Here is a 15,585-nt window from a genome sequence, read left to right as displayed (position 1 = left end):
ATTCTTTCAGGGATTTTTGTGTTTCCTCTTTAAGGGCTTCTACTTTTTTCCTTGTGTTGTCATGCATTTCTTTAAGGGAGTTATTTATATCCTTCTTAAAGTCCTCCACCATTATCATAAAATGTGATTTTTCAGTCTAAATCATGCATTTCCAGTGTGCTTGGATATCCAGTATTTTCTTTGGTGGGAGAACTGGGCTCTGATGATGCCATGTAGTCTTGTTCTCTGTTGTTTAGGTTCCTGCACTTGCCTCTAGCCATTGGGTTGTCTCTGGTGTTTGCTTGTCTTGCTGTTTCTGAGAGTGACTTGACCCTTCTGTAGGCCTCTGTGTCAGCACTCCTGTAGAACTGTTTTCCTGTTTTCTTTCAGCCTTGTCGAAGAACAGATGCTCTGATTTCAGGTGTGTAGGCACTCCTGGTGACTGTCTTTCAGCTCTTGGCATGGGCAGGAATCAGAAGGATCCTGCCTCTGATTGCTCCTAGGTCCTTGCACCCAGAGGGCACACACAGTTGGCACTAGGCAATTCCCTCTTGGGTCAGAAATGTGGGCAGAGGCTAGTCTCCTCTGATTTCTCAGCAGTGTCCACATTTTTGAGGGTCCAGCTCCCTCCGCCACAGGATTTGGGTACAGGGAGCTGTTTGACTGGGCATAGACCAGAACTGCAGGTACCGGTGCCTGACTGTTCCTATATTTCTGTGTCCAGAGGCACTGTGCAGTTTCCTCTTAGACCAGGGATGTGGGCAGAGGTGGGCAGAAGTGGCAGTCTGTCCTTCAGTCTCAGGATATCTGCACTTCTGGGTGTTCAGCTCTCTTCTCCACGGTATTTGTGTCATGGATCTATTTTCACTTTTGCCAGTTAAGCCAGCACCATTTGTTCAAGAAGTTTTTTTTTTGTTTTTCGTTTTTATCCACTGTATTTTTTGGGCAGCTTTGTCAAAGATCAAGTCTCTGTAAGTATGTAGTTTTATTTCTGTGTCTTCAATTCTATTCCACTGTTCTACCTGCCTGTCTCTGTACCAATATCATACATTTTTTAAATCACTATTGCTCTGTAATTCTGCTTGAGGTCAGGGATGGTGATTCCCCCAGCAGTTCTTGTATTGTTAAGAATTGTTTTCCCTACTCTGTTTTTTTTTTCTTATCTGAATCTGTGAATTGCTCTTTCCATGTCTTTGAAGAATTGAGTTGGGATTTTGATAGGGATTGCATTGAATCTGTAGGTTACTTTCGTTAGGATGGCCATTTTTACTATGTTAATCCTGCCAATCCATGAGCATGGGAGATCTCTCCATTTTCTGAGATCTTCTTCAATTTCTTAGAAAGTGACTCTTAAGTATATTACAAATGATTAGAATAACCACACTGAAGAATGTAAAGAAAAAATGGCTTAAATATTGGAAAACGGTTATTTTGACAGGATACTGTAAACCCAAGAGAAAATTAACCATATACAAACACGATACTCTTGTTCATGTGTCATAAAACTACAAGTATGCTTTTATTAATCCAGCCATGTTTCTATATTATTACTGCAAAACTGAGTAGTTTTAATGGAGGCTATGCGGCCTGAAAAATCTGAAGTATTTGTTCTTTGTCACTTTAATATGACGTTGGCAAATTTCTGCTCTAGTTGTTAAAATTGTTTCTCAAAGAGGTTGAACAAGTAATTGTATGGTATGTACATTAGGTTTTATAACTATTGAAGAAGTTCGAAATACTACATGGGGAAAGCTACAATGAACTCCTATGCTGAATGAAAGTAGATGGTATTATTGTAAAAGTGTGGTGGGGAAGGGGAGAATGAGAGACAGAGTCACAGAGACAGGGAATTTAACATAGGGATGTGTGCTTATCTGTATGTTGAGGTTGTCCAAATCTTGGGTTTTAAATAACAGTCTTGAAAAAGTGGATCAGGAATCCTTGATAAATAGCTGATTTGAGGATCAAACTAGGGACTATACAAAAGATCCTAAAGCATCTTAAAATTTCAGAAAGTAAAAACGTCAAAAGGTTGTGGAAGTGACTGAGCATGGTGGTACAAGCCTTTAATCCCAGTACCTGAGAAGTAGAGGCAAGCAGATCTCTGTGAATTAAATAGCAGTCTGGTCTGCAGAGTGAGTTCCTGGACAGTCATGGCTATATAGAATCAGACCACCCCAAAAGAAGATGCTTAAATGTGAAGTTTCTTCTTGCAGTAGATGTTAATTACCACAGAGACCCATAACTGGACAATGTGCAGAGTGATGAGAGCCTTTGTAACACTCAGCCCTAAATGGCATGTCTTTGTGAAAGCCCTCACCTCATGGCTCAGGTATCGATGTGGAAGAGGACACAGAAAGAGTTTAGGAGCCAAAGATGATGAATGACTCAAAGGAAACAGTACCATCCAGACATGATCAGACTGATACACACATGAACTCACAGAAACTGACAGCATAACACAAGACCTGCACAGGTTCAAACCAGACTAAATCCTAGCATGAAGAAGGGAAAGTAGACACAAAATCCCATCTTTCATAGTTAGAGTTTCTATTGCTGTGACAAATAAAATGCCCAAAAAGCAAGTTGGGGAGGAAAGAGTTTATTCAGCTTACACTTCCACACTGCTGTTTATCAGTGAATGACATCAGGACAGGAACTCAAGCAGGGCAGGAATTTGGAGGCAGGAGCTGATGCAGAGGCCATAGAGGAGTACTGCTTACTGGCTTGCTCATCATGGCTTGCTCAGTCTGCTCCTTTATAGAACCCAGGATCACCATCCCAGGGATGGCATCACCCACATGGGCTGGTCCCTCTCTTATTGATCACTAATTAAGAAAATGCCTTACAGCTCTTATGATCTCATGGAGACATTTCCTCTACTGAGGCTTCTTCCTCTCTTATGACTCAAGCTTGTGTCAGGTTGACACACAAACCCAGCCAATACACTGTCCTTAAATAAGAAGCTATTTGCAGTTGATATCTGCTAGGAAAGGAACAGTTTTCTCCAATGGAGTAACAGTGGGTATCATAATCACACCCCAAGGCAGGTCTCATACCCAGTGTTGGGCTTTAGAAATTGCCACTTAAACTAAATAAACATTGATCTCAGTTAAGTAAGATTAGTTTTTTGAATGCACACCATAATACTGGACATTCAGGACCACAGAAAGGATTCAGGAGCCTAATTGTAGTATTAGTCTGCTGTTAGAGTAGACCTTTTTTATAGGAAAAACCAGGTTCAAACATTTAAAGGGCAAGAAGGGGAGCAGTTGGCTCACTAGGCAAAGTATTAAGAGCTAACCTTTAAGCCGATTGGTCCTGAGTAAGGTAAGGGGGTGGTGGATGGGAGGTGAACAGGGGAATTTCAGAAAATTGAGATAACACAGCATGAATATTGTAAGTTTTTGGCTAATTAGTAGCATTCTTCAGTGTCAGCCACAAAAACCACACAGTGAGTTCATACGTAGGTGTAGAAAGTGCTGACTGGTGATCAGCCCTTACTTAAGGTATTTTAGAGATAGTAGTTCATATTGACCTTTGATGGGCCCTACATAAAGCTTTGTGTAATTTCTTAAGACTAGCAAATCTCATACAGAACATTCAGAACATATTGAACAAAACAGGGTATGTGCGAGTGAAAGAAGAGTGTGTGAGATGTGTGTGAGGTGTGTATAAAGAGTGTATGTGAGAGTGAAAGGGGAACAAACAAAGGTGTATAGAAGAGTGGGAGTTCAAGAAAAGAAGAGGGCACAGGAGAAAAGCAGAGTACTCAAGGGAATGGAATGCAGAGTATGTGCAGCCTTGAGCTGCAAGTAAGTGAGCAAGAGAGAAAAAGAGCAGAGAGTGAAAGAGAAGAGAGAGAAACTTTAAGCCTTGAAAAATTGCCTGCTAGTTTGTACCCAAAAGGTAGTCTGTGTATATTTATTATGCGCCTTCCAGATATCCCTACTTCCAGGTGAGAACTCTGATCCTGTGTCGAGGTTGGACCCAACATCAAAGCATTAAAACACATCATTAAATCAAATAAAGAACAATCTTTACCCTTCTTGAATATTCGGGTGAAAGATAAAATGAAAAGTAGAATATATAATAGATTTTTTTAAGTTTTTCAAACCTTATTTTTAATGATGATTCTTAAGTGCTTTAACCTCCCTTGTAGCCTACCTCCCACCAGAGGTAGTGGGAAAGAAAGGATACAGGGGAAGTAGACCTGTTTAGAAAGGTTCTTTGGAGCAACTCCCATCTGTGTTGTCTGGAAATCAGCAGTTCCATTCACAGGTCAGCAAGCGGTAGCTCTATACACTTGCAAATACTTCATGGATACACCAGCAATCCAGTTCATTAGAGTTGGGTTAGCAAACACGAATCAGCAGTGGTGGTATGACCTAGCAGAGACACCTAGGCCTCAGCCTAGGTACAAGTCAGCAGGAGGGACCAGAAGGGACAGCAGGAGAAGTCCTTGCTGTGCCTCTCTCAGAGAAGAGAAGATCAGCGAAGACCCACTGAACCTGGAGCTCACTGATTCAGCTAGACCTGCCTATAACCCTGAGGAATCCTCCCATTCCTGTCTCTGCAGCACTGGGATTGCGGGAACTGCCACCACAGCTGGCTCTTCACCTGGTGCTGGAAATCTGACCTTAGGTTCTTATGCTTGCACAGCAAACACATTGCCCACTGAGACATCACCTGAGTCCTGTAGTGTGAGATTTTAATTTGTATCCTGGAATAGAATAATAAAGGATGGTGATGGAAAACCCAGAGAAATCAAAATAGGCTTTATAATTTAATTAATATTAGAATATTAACTGTACCTTTTGGATACATTATTGGGTTCTTATTCCTTTCCCTCTTTCCTCCTCAATCCCTCCCAACCCCCAACACTAGGTAGGTGAGAAGATGGTTAGAGGGGAAAGGGCATGTAGATCTTTTTAGACTACTTCCTGCTGATTAGGAGCTTTGCCAAGGGGCAAGTCCAATCTTTATCATGAGGATATCCTCAACCAGCAGCCTGGCAAAAAAAGAGCAAAAGAGGCAATAGCAGCAGGAGAGGCAGCCTCTCAGGGCTCTGGCATTTTTTATATCCTCTGAAGAGTCCCCAGAATTCCAAATGTAAACTATCTTCAGCTGGTAGAGTCATGCCCCTACCAGAGCGCGAGACAAATCATAGTCAGCTGCTGTGGACACTTGATGCAGTCCCATATCCTACACGTGGATTAAAATAAAAACATACTCCTATAACATAACTGGATTTTTTGAGAATCCAAAATTCTCACTATTTTTTATTCCAATGTATATTCTGAAGGTATTTAAATTAATATAAGGAGATGAGATTTGGTAGGTATAGTGAAACTAGTCTTTATAACTTTTATAAATTGAAAATAATCTCAAACTTTTAAAAATATATGTTAAAAGTAAGATATGGTCTCTTAGGAGCTGCATTACTGTGGGATGGACTAGCTAGTTGCAGGTTTGGCCTAAGGTCAATAGCCATGGAAAAGATACTGCCAGGAATGTTGCTTTGGGGAAGAACCCATTACACACTTCTTGCTTGAAAGGACATTGCTGGTGCTGCTAAGCCGTCTTTGAATACTATGTCTGTATTGGTGAGAGATGGATACATATAGATGTTTGAGGATGTTCCTTCTTAATTATAGAGTCATACAGATGTACAAGCTTCAGTGCCCTTTTCTCTGTGTCCCCAGGGTCGTTATGGTTGCTGTCGTTTTCTGCGTGATGGATATAAAACTCCTAAAGAGGTATGTTTCTTTTCACCACAGGGAAATTGGGCGGAATTGCTCTTACTCTTTGTAGCCTTATTCAGAGATAACGGTTACTTCACTGTTGGAATTTTTAAAGATCATTAAAAGAAATAAGTGATGTTTGCTGTATTTGTTGGGCTTGGCTGCCAAGCTCTGCCACTGATAGTAAATAACAGTAAAATGTCAAAAAATAAATATAAAAAGGAAAGGCAGTCTTTTCTTTCAGTTGGTTAGTGTAGACACAAGGTTTAAACACAAACAGTATTTGCATACTCTCCAACCCCCACGTCAATGCTTAATCAGTACAAAGGGAAAGTCATCTTTCCATTACTACATTTTTGACTACCTGTTACAGTTCATTTTCTGTTGTTAATGGCAAAGTACCATACATAGACTGAGTTGTAAAATGGTGTACTTGGGGGTCACAAATTCTGTAGGTACAAAACTGTCCTACAGACAAGGGGATCCTACAGAAGGGGTCCACATCTGAGGAATACCTTCTTACTGACAGAGTCTTAAGTGTCATTCAAGTACCTCATGGCAAGATACAGGAAGCACTAGTGTGCCTCTTCTGTTCCCTCTCCTTCTGTCAAAGCCAGAGATTCAGTCTCCACTCTAATGGCCTCATTGAATCCTGAATGCTGCTTTGGGGAAGACCCTATAACACAATTATTGCTTGAAAGGATATTGCTGCTGCTACTGCTGCTGCTGCTGCTGCTGCTGCTGCTGCTGCTGCTGCTGCTGCTGCTGCTGCTGAAGTGTTTTTGAGTACTATGTGTTGGTGACAGATGGATAGATGTAGATGTCTGAGGATGTGGTTCTGCTTAATTATAAACTATTTTATCAGGGCAGTGGTTCTTATCTCCAAACCAGTAGTTGCAAGTTTCTTCATAGAGCACTTTCTAGGGGAGGGAGTATGAGTATGTTCTTACTGCCTTTCCTGATGCTGTCTTTGAAACAAATGGTCTGCAGTAAAACTCCTATTATAATACATCTAAACTAAGGATATACATCTAATCTCCGAATGACAGGACAAACTTTGTCTATTATATTTTTCTTTAGGATCCTAATCGCCTATACTATGAACCAGCTGAGCTGAAGCTATTTGAAAACATAGAGTGTGAATGGCCACTGTTCTGGACATACTTTATCCTTGATGGGATCTTCAGTGGCAACACAGAACAGGTAATGAGCTGGGAGAAGAGCTCTTAACAAGCTGCTCTTGTATTTTCTTTTGATTGATGGCTGTATCTGTTTTTACTGGCTAAATGGGAGTCTTCCTACTAAGGAAGAGATGGAGTTGTCTCCTACAGATTTATAGCTGATAGCAATGAATTAAGAGTTGGAAGACTCAGATTGTTTTTCCCCTCCAATCCTTACCATTGAGTAATCCAAATGTTGTCATTAAGTTTTTCAGATTCAGTGTCTCTGTAGGTGAGGGAAAATTTTTTCATTAGAAATTATCAAGTAAAGATGTTAAAATAGATAACACCACTTTCATCTTTACATGGTGTATGTGTGTGTGTGTGTACATATGTATTACACAATATGCCACAAATTTATATACTAAAAAGATTCTTTAGTATAGCGTCACATGTTTGTAATCCTAAAACTTAGAGCCTAGGGCAGGCAGTTCATAAATTTGAGGCCAGTGTAGGTTAGATAGCAAGATCATCTCAAATAATATTTCTATAAAAGATATCCCTGGGTGATACCGTGATGGTTAACAGTGCTGTTGCTTTTCCAGAGGACCCGGGTTCAATTCTTAGCACCTACATGGCACCTCATAAACTGTTAATTCCAGTTCCAGGAGCTCCAAAGCCTTCTTGTAACCTAGCAGGCACCCATGTTGGTCATATGCATATCTGCAGGCAAAATACTAATACACATAAAATAAAAATAAGTAAGCCTTTTAAAAAGATATTTCCAAAATTCTTATGCATCCACAAATAAAGATATGTTGTAAGTCGAAATTACAGTCAGTTCTAATATGAGATATCATCCCTTTAAAAAAATCACCATGCAATGCATATCCAAGAAATTACAAAACTACAAAATGGGAAAATGGGATAAGGAGCACAGTACTAAAATGTTTGCATACAAAGACCTGGAAAGATCAGGAATGCAAGGCCAATACCTAAACATAGTAAAAACCATATGCAGCAAACTAGTAGCCAACATTAAACTAAATGGAGAGAAACTTGAAGCAATCCCACTAAAATCAGGGACTAGACAAGGCTGCCCACTCTCTCCCTACTTATTCAATATAGTACTCGAAGTCCTAGCCAGAGCAATCAGATAACAAAAGGAGGTCAAAGGGATACAAACTGGAAAGGAAGAAGTCAAAATATCACTATTTGCAAATGATATGATAGTATACTTAAGTGACCCCAAGAGTTCCACCAGAGAACTACTAAGCCTGATAAACACGTTCAGCAAAGTGGCTGGGTATAAAATTTACTCAAATCAGTAGCCTTCCTCTACTCAAAGGATAAACAGGCTGTGAAAGAAATTAGGGAAATGACACCCTTCACAATAGTCCCAAAATAATATATCTCGGTGTGACTGTAACCAAGCAAGTGAAAGATCTGTATGACAAGAACTTCAAGTCTCTGAAGAAAGAAATTAAAGAAGATCTCAGAAGATGGAAAGACCTCCCGTGCTCATGGATTAGCAGGATTAATATAGTAAAGATGGCCATTTTGCCAAAAGCAATCTGCAGATTCAATACAATCCCCATCAAAATTCCAACTCAATTCTTCAAAGAGCAAATCCATTTGGAATAACAACAACAAAAAAAAAACCAGGATAGCGAAAACTATACTCAATAATAAAAGAACTTCTGGGGGAATCAATATCCCTGAACTCAAGCAGTATTACAGAGCAATTGTGATAAAAACTGCATGGTATTGGTACAGAGACAGGCAGGTAGATCAGTGGAACAGAATTTAAGACCCAGAAATGAACCCACACACCTATGGTCACTTGATCTTTAACAAAGGGGTTAAAACCATCCAATGAAAAAAGATAGCATTTTCAGCAAATGGTGCTGGTTCAACTGGAGGTCAGCATGTAGAAGAATGCAAATTGATCCATTTTTGTCACCCTATACAAAGCTTAAGTCCAAGTTGATCAAGGACCTCCACATCAAACCAGATACACTCAAACTAATAGAAGAAAAGTGGGGAAGAGTCTTGAACACATGAGCACTGGGGAAAATTTCTTGAACAAAACAATAATGGCTTATGCTCTAAGATCAAGAATCAACAAATGGGACCTCATAAAACTGTAAAGCTTCTTTCTGTAAGGCAAAGGACACTGTCATTAGGACACAAGGGCAACCAACAGATTGGGAAAAGATCTTTACCAGTCCTACATCTGATAGAAGGCTAATATCTAAAATATACAAAGAACTCAAGAAGTTAGACTCCAAAAAGCCAAATAACCCTATTAAAAATGGGGTACAGAGCTAAACAAAGAATTCACAGCTAAGGAGTGCCGAATGGCTGACAACACCTAAAGAAATGTTTAGCATCCTTAGTCATCAGGGAAATGCAAATCAAAACAACCTTGAGATTCCACCTCACACCAGTCAGAATGATTAAGATAAAAATCTCAGGTAACAGCAGATGCTGGCAAGGATGTGGAGAAAGAGGAACACTCCTCCATTGTTGGTGGGATTGCCAACTGGTACAACCATTCTGGAAATCAGTCTGGAGGCTCCTCAGAAAATTGGACATTGAACTACCTGAGGATCCAGCTATACCTCTCTTGGGCATATACCCAAAAGATGCCCCAACATATAAAAAAGACACATGCTCCACTATGTTCATAGCAGCCTTATTTATAATAGCCAGAAGCTGGAAAGAACCCTGATGCCCTTCAACAGAGGAATGGATACAGAAAATGTGGTACATCTACACAATGGAATATTACTCAGCTATCAAAAACAATGACTTTATGAAATTCATAGGCAAATGGAGGGAACTATAAAATATCATCCTGAGTGAGGTAACCCAATCACAGAAAAACACACATGGTATGCACTCACTGCATCTTAATATCACTAAGTGGATATTAGCCCAAAAGCTTGAATTACCCAAGATACAACTCACAGACCACATGAAGCTCAAGAAAAAGGATGACTGAAATGCAGATGCTTCACTCCTTAAAAGGGGGAACAAAAATATTCATAGGAGGTGATATGGAAGCAACATTTGGAGCAGAGACTGAAGGAATGGCCATTCAGAGCCTGCCCCACATGTGGCCCATATATATGCAGCCACCAAAACTAGATAAGATGGATGAAGGTAAGAAGTGCATGCTGACAAGAGCCTGATATAGCTGTCTCCTGAGAGGCACAGCCAGAGCATGTCAAATACAGAGGCCAATGCTAGCAGCAAACCACTGAACTGATTACAGGACCCTGTTGGAGGAATTAGAGAAACGATTGAAAGAGCTGAAGGAGCTTGCAACCCCATAAGAACAACAATGCCAACCAACCAGAGCTTCCAGGGACTAAACCACTACCCAAAGACTATACATGGACTGACCCATGACTCCCACCTGCATAGGTAGCAGAGAATAACCTTGTTGGGGCACCGCTGGAAGGGGAAGCCTTTGGTCCTGCCAAGGTTGGACCCCCAGTGTAGGGGAATGTTGGGGGGTGTGGTAAGGGGGATGGATGGGGAGGGGAACACCCTTATAGAAGAAGGGGAAGGGGATGGGATGGGGGCTTATGTCTAGGAAACTGGGAAAGGGAATAACATTTGAATTGTAAATAGAAAAATATCCAATAAAAAATCAAGGCAGAAAAAATGTAAACAAAAATTGTTAAAAAAATGTTTGCATGCTGTGTGTAGTGGTACACACCTTTAATCCCAGAACTAGAAAGAAGTGTATGGGTCTCTTTGAGTTTAAGGCCAGCCTGCTATAGCCAGTTTTAGGAGAACTGAGACTATATAGTAGGATCTTTTCTCAATAATTAAATTGTTTATTCAAATACATAAGTATAACGATAAGCCTGATAGATTTACTATGAAGAAGACTTGAATTTTGCTTGTAGAAATGTTTGACCTTCTTCCTACTACCTGCCTGGCACCTCTGCCTGTATGTAAGAGGAAGAAAACAGAAGAGAAATAAAATAAAATAAAATAAAATAAAATAAAATAAAATAAAATAAAATAAAATAAAATAAAATAAAATATGGAAATCAGATGGGGAAAACCAAAAGTAGAGAGAAAAACATTAGAATGTGCCAAGAGGAAAGGGGTCAGTTAGAGAGCAAGGTACACAGTTTGCAACCAGGGCATCTATCAGAGGCTCATAGCTTATAAGTTAAGATGTATTTAAAGAAAGGTCTTATACAGTTGGATGGAACGCTGCAACAACATATGTGGACTCCTGTAGTTCATTGACCTTCTTAGGTGTGTGCATGTCTGTGTAATTTTAGACAGTATAGTTCAACAGAATATGTTTTAGGAAAAAAGTTGCATAATAAGCACCCTTCCAAACTCCCAATCTAGGTAGGAGAGTGTCAGAGGCCTGCTCCAGCTGGGGAACGAGCTGAGATGAACACAGTTGGACAAAGGCCAAAGAACAATGATCTATGTGGCCTTGTAATTCTCTCTTACTGTTCTAGTGGGGAAGGGCAGAACCTGTTGGCCTCTGGAAACTTAGCTCTTTCTCACTGTTTTGTGCTAAGTGCTGGTTTCTTACTCTATCTCTATTGCTTAAGGACCTTTCTCTGTCCAGGCAAGAGGCTTGGGCTCATTTAATTCTTCATGAACCAGGAAGAAAATAGAAGAAAAAAATCTTTTACATAGGCAATTTGCACAGACACACATGAACTCATAGACATACCCATTCTGGTCAGGCCCCAACCACATATCTCATCAGCTTCAAAAGTGTTCATGCATACTTACATACATACACATATACCTACACATATATGTAAATACACACATGTAGGTGAACAGACATATACATATACATTTGAATGGATGGGGCATAGCCCGCCATCTACCATCTTAGTTCTTCACTCTGGACTTTTTATACTTTCTTAGACAAAGTTCTGTAGAAAATTACCACATAGATAAAATGTTACACAAAAGGGGAGTTACAGAAAGATGTTGATAGTCAGTACAAAGCAGTGTTTCATTCTATAAGCTCATTATAAGTTCAAAGCAACAGTTTCACATAGTCTCACTTTATCATAGTGCACACCTGTGACTTCATCTTTGGATCTGACTAGAATGAATGTGTTTCCTTGATTACAAATCTGTCCCACGCCTTTTTCTCTTTTTAGTGTAGTTGTGAAAGCTCATTGTATCCTTTATTATGCAGCCTTTACTTACTATTTTATGAGTGGGCATATTCTATTCTCGATTCTAACTTTATTATCTTTTTGGCAAAGCAATTAAAATCATCTCCTAGACCTTTCCCCCTAAAATTATTTGAATCAAATCAGGAATTCTATAAAAGCACTAATTCATCTAAGCAGCATTAATTCATGAAAGTTTATTTTTATGTTGATCTGCAGGAAATCTGTTCAATAGGGTGGACTGATGCCCAAGAATCCTTAGGATATGTAACAGTGACAGTAAAGGCATATCAGTAGCAAGAAGCAATCCTGGGATGAAGTTTCCAAAGATCCTGCTGACCCATTCTTACAGGTCTCCCATCATAGTCCATGCAAAAATGTGGGCTACCTTCAGGAAACTCACCTGCTAGCCTTATCCTATCTTAGATGGCTCCTGACAGGAGAAAAAGGTTAGAGGAGAAAGGAAACATTTATCTCTTTAGACTACTTCCTGCTGATTAGGGGCATTAAATTCATTAGGGTAAATCCAATCTTTGTAGTCAGGATATCTCCAACTTGTTCTGGTCTCCTTGGTCACAAAAATTTGACAAGCAGCAGCTACTTCAGTGTGTCCCAGTTCATCTCAGAGCACTGGCATTTATATCCTCTGAAGAGTTCCCAGAATTCCAAATGTAAACTATCTGCAGCTGGCAAAACCATGCGGCTGCTAGTGCATGAGGCAAATCATGACCACCTGTGAAGCAGCTGCTTCTCCCACACCTGGGATTACAACAAAAACATGTTCACGTAGTATAACCAGATTTTTAAAGAAACCCAAACTCTTACTACATTTTCCCCTTGTAGTCCAAAAAGGCCTTTGTTTTTTATAACATCAAAAAACTATTTACAGTTATAAGAACTATCAAGTAAGAATTGTGTTTACAATGTCCAGTCCATATATATTTGTCAATCTTGGAGAAAGTACTCCACTATCTATCCTATCCTGGTAAGTCCAAACTTTTGTATCTAAATCACTTTCATAATTTTCTTTTATACAACTATAAACACTTTTTAAACCCTAAAGGATTTCCTTAGATTCTAAACAACTTAAGCATTTATGTCTTTAATCTTTTAATAAGAAAGGCTGGAAGAATATACCTATATGTCTTCAACCCCATCAGAGACCTGAGAGAGATAAAAGTTTACTTGAGCAAGCAGCTTCCAAAACTGTAGAGGTTCTTTGGTGCCCAACATCTTCTTTGAAGTATGTTGGGGGTGCTGCCAGGAACAGATGTGAGAAAAGCCTTTTATTAGTAAACCAACTTAAATGCGATGTTCTTTAATGTGTTTGCAGACCACCTATCTGTTCCAGTATATCTTAATAGCCAAACATCTTTTGTTTCCAGCTATTTATTAACTATTTAACTTTGAAAACATATACAAAACTAAATAAAGCTTACTTCTGTAGTTAGCTAAAATAGTACCTAACAAAACAACAAAGTAAGATTATTTATAAGTGACTACTTCCTAACTTGCATTTCTAATTATCCTAAATAGTTTTCAATAGTAGCTTTTATAAGACCAGAACTTTATGTTACATTTTAAAATGAATTGCATATATACAGTACATTAAGCAAGAACTGAACAAAATAAGCTCAAATTTCTACCAATAATACAATAATCCGTGCCAATTAAAATACTTGAGAATAGTAGATTCAATAATCTACCTTTTACCCTATCATACTTTACCTGCTGCTGAGCCTTGAGAAAGGGCCTCAAAGTCGATTCCTGATAGCAAAACATTATACAGTATATTCTTCCTTTCCCTGCAGTCATTTGTTCAATGGCACCCCTTACCACAGCATCTACAAACCCTGGGAAGCCTCAGCTTTCTTACTGAGAAACCATTCCTCCCAGAAAGGGCTCATTAGTGTCTCTGGGACAAAGTACTCTATTTTTTGGAGTTAACACACAGGACATTTTGAGCTCTGAGACTTTCAAGGACTTGGTTACAATTTCTTTTCAAATGACTAAATTTACTTCAATTGAAGTGCTGGGCATTTTGATATCAAAGACCTTGTGCGGCTACTGGGAAAGGTAATAGTAGTAATCTTGTAACCTCAGGCTGCCCCTCTGATGCAGTTGGTTCAAAAGATAAGCACACAGGAGAAGCCAGGAAAAGTTAAGCACACAGCTGGTGTCTCCTAATGGAGAAGATATTTGGCTGTTCTCCTGGAGTGCTGGGGGAAAATGTAGTTTACAACCTGGTAATCCTTTGCTACCTGTTGAGCCAGGCTCCTCCCATATCACCCAGAATATTATGTTTGTTTATCCCAGACTCCTAAAACCTTGAACATTACTTCTAGGCCATGAAACTTGTTGTTGTGAGAGTGTCACTTGTAATTTATAACAACCTCAGTGACTTCTATGTTGTATTATGTTTCTTTCCATTACTCTCCTTAGACCCTTATCCTAAGCATTGTTTCTGAAGTCAAGAAGAAGCTGTCTTACAGATAAAGCCATATGGCCTTTGCAAAGAACTTCAGTGTGAACATTTCTTAAGCCTTGTTGTACTCAAGGGGCTGAGATAATTGTTACTTGATTTTTCTTCCAAAATTGGGCAGTATTTAAGTACAGCTAAAGTAAATTATCTGGGTCAGACTCAAGAAATCCTGGCCCAAATCCTGGTTACCAAAATTGGGCTGATCCTAGTTTCATTCTTACCTCACCCTGATCTTTTTTTCTGCCTGTCTTGAAGCCTCCAGGAACCCCTCCACAATACTCAAACTGTACCCCAATCTATTAAACACATTTGAACAAGTTTGTGACTTCATCAACATCCTATTTATACCATGAAGCAGCTGGGATGAAGCTATTGTGTTGAAGAAGTATGTACTGTGTTTTCTGCCATAAATTATAGGGTTTTGGTTTTGGTTTTGTGTATGTATTTGTTTTTGTTTTATTTCCTATGAGACCAAGGCCTTATATATGTATATGCTAGACACTCTGAGCTGTATCCTGACCCTTCCCCTTTTTATAATTTAATTATTATTATGTTTCAGCAAATGTTAAGTAAATAACATAAACCTGACCATAACAGCAGCCAAATCTAGAGAGGAGAGATGACAGGGTAATGGGAAAGTGTGTATAAGAAAAGTATAATAAAATGCACATGTTAAATGTCATAATAAGGGGCTGGGGATTTAGCTCAGTGGTAGAGCGCTTACCTAGGAAGCGCAAGGCCCTGGGTTCGGTCCCCAGCTCCGAAAAAAAAATGTCATAATAAAATCCTTTATTTTATATACTAATTAACAAAAGCAATTCATAAAAATGTAGTTGTAAACTCTTAGTCAATGGTCTGGAGGATTTCTCAGTAGTTATAAACATTTGTTGCTCTTGCAGAAGATCAACGTTCAGGTCCCAGCACCCACATCAAAGAGCTCATAACCAGTGGCATCTCCAGTTCCAGGGGATGCTAGGTCTTCTTCTGACACACATGTGCACGCACACACCTGCATGTGTGCACATACATGCACACACACA

The 15,585-nt window shown here is 39.4% G+C and overlaps 1 protein-coding gene across 4 annotated transcripts in view; it reads left to right on the top strand.

The window, feature by feature from the left end:
* Phka1 (phosphorylase kinase regulatory subunit alpha 1) overlaps positions 1–15,585 on the top strand; it is a 138,569-nt gene that overhangs the window by 40,676 nt on the left and 82,308 nt on the right. For all 4 annotated transcript variants that reach the window (XM_087600652.1, XM_087600651.1, XM_087600650.1 and 1 more), the window contains exons 9-10: positions 5,685–5,738; positions 6,804–6,926. In XM_087600652.1, coding sequence (XP_087456778.1) covers positions 5,685–5,738; positions 6,804–6,926 — 177 coding nt within the window. The remainder of the gene's footprint in view (positions 1–5,684; positions 5,739–6,803; positions 6,927–15,585) is intronic.

Source organism: Rattus norvegicus, chromosome X (genome assembly GCF_021556685.1).
Source record: "Rattus norvegicus strain SHRSP/BbbUtx chromosome X, alternate assembly SHRSP_T2T, whole genome shotgun sequence".
In the NCBI taxonomy this organism is placed as follows: Eukaryota; Metazoa; Chordata; class Mammalia; order Rodentia; family Muridae; genus Rattus; species Rattus norvegicus.
This window is presented reverse-complemented; position numbering and strand designations above follow the sequence as displayed.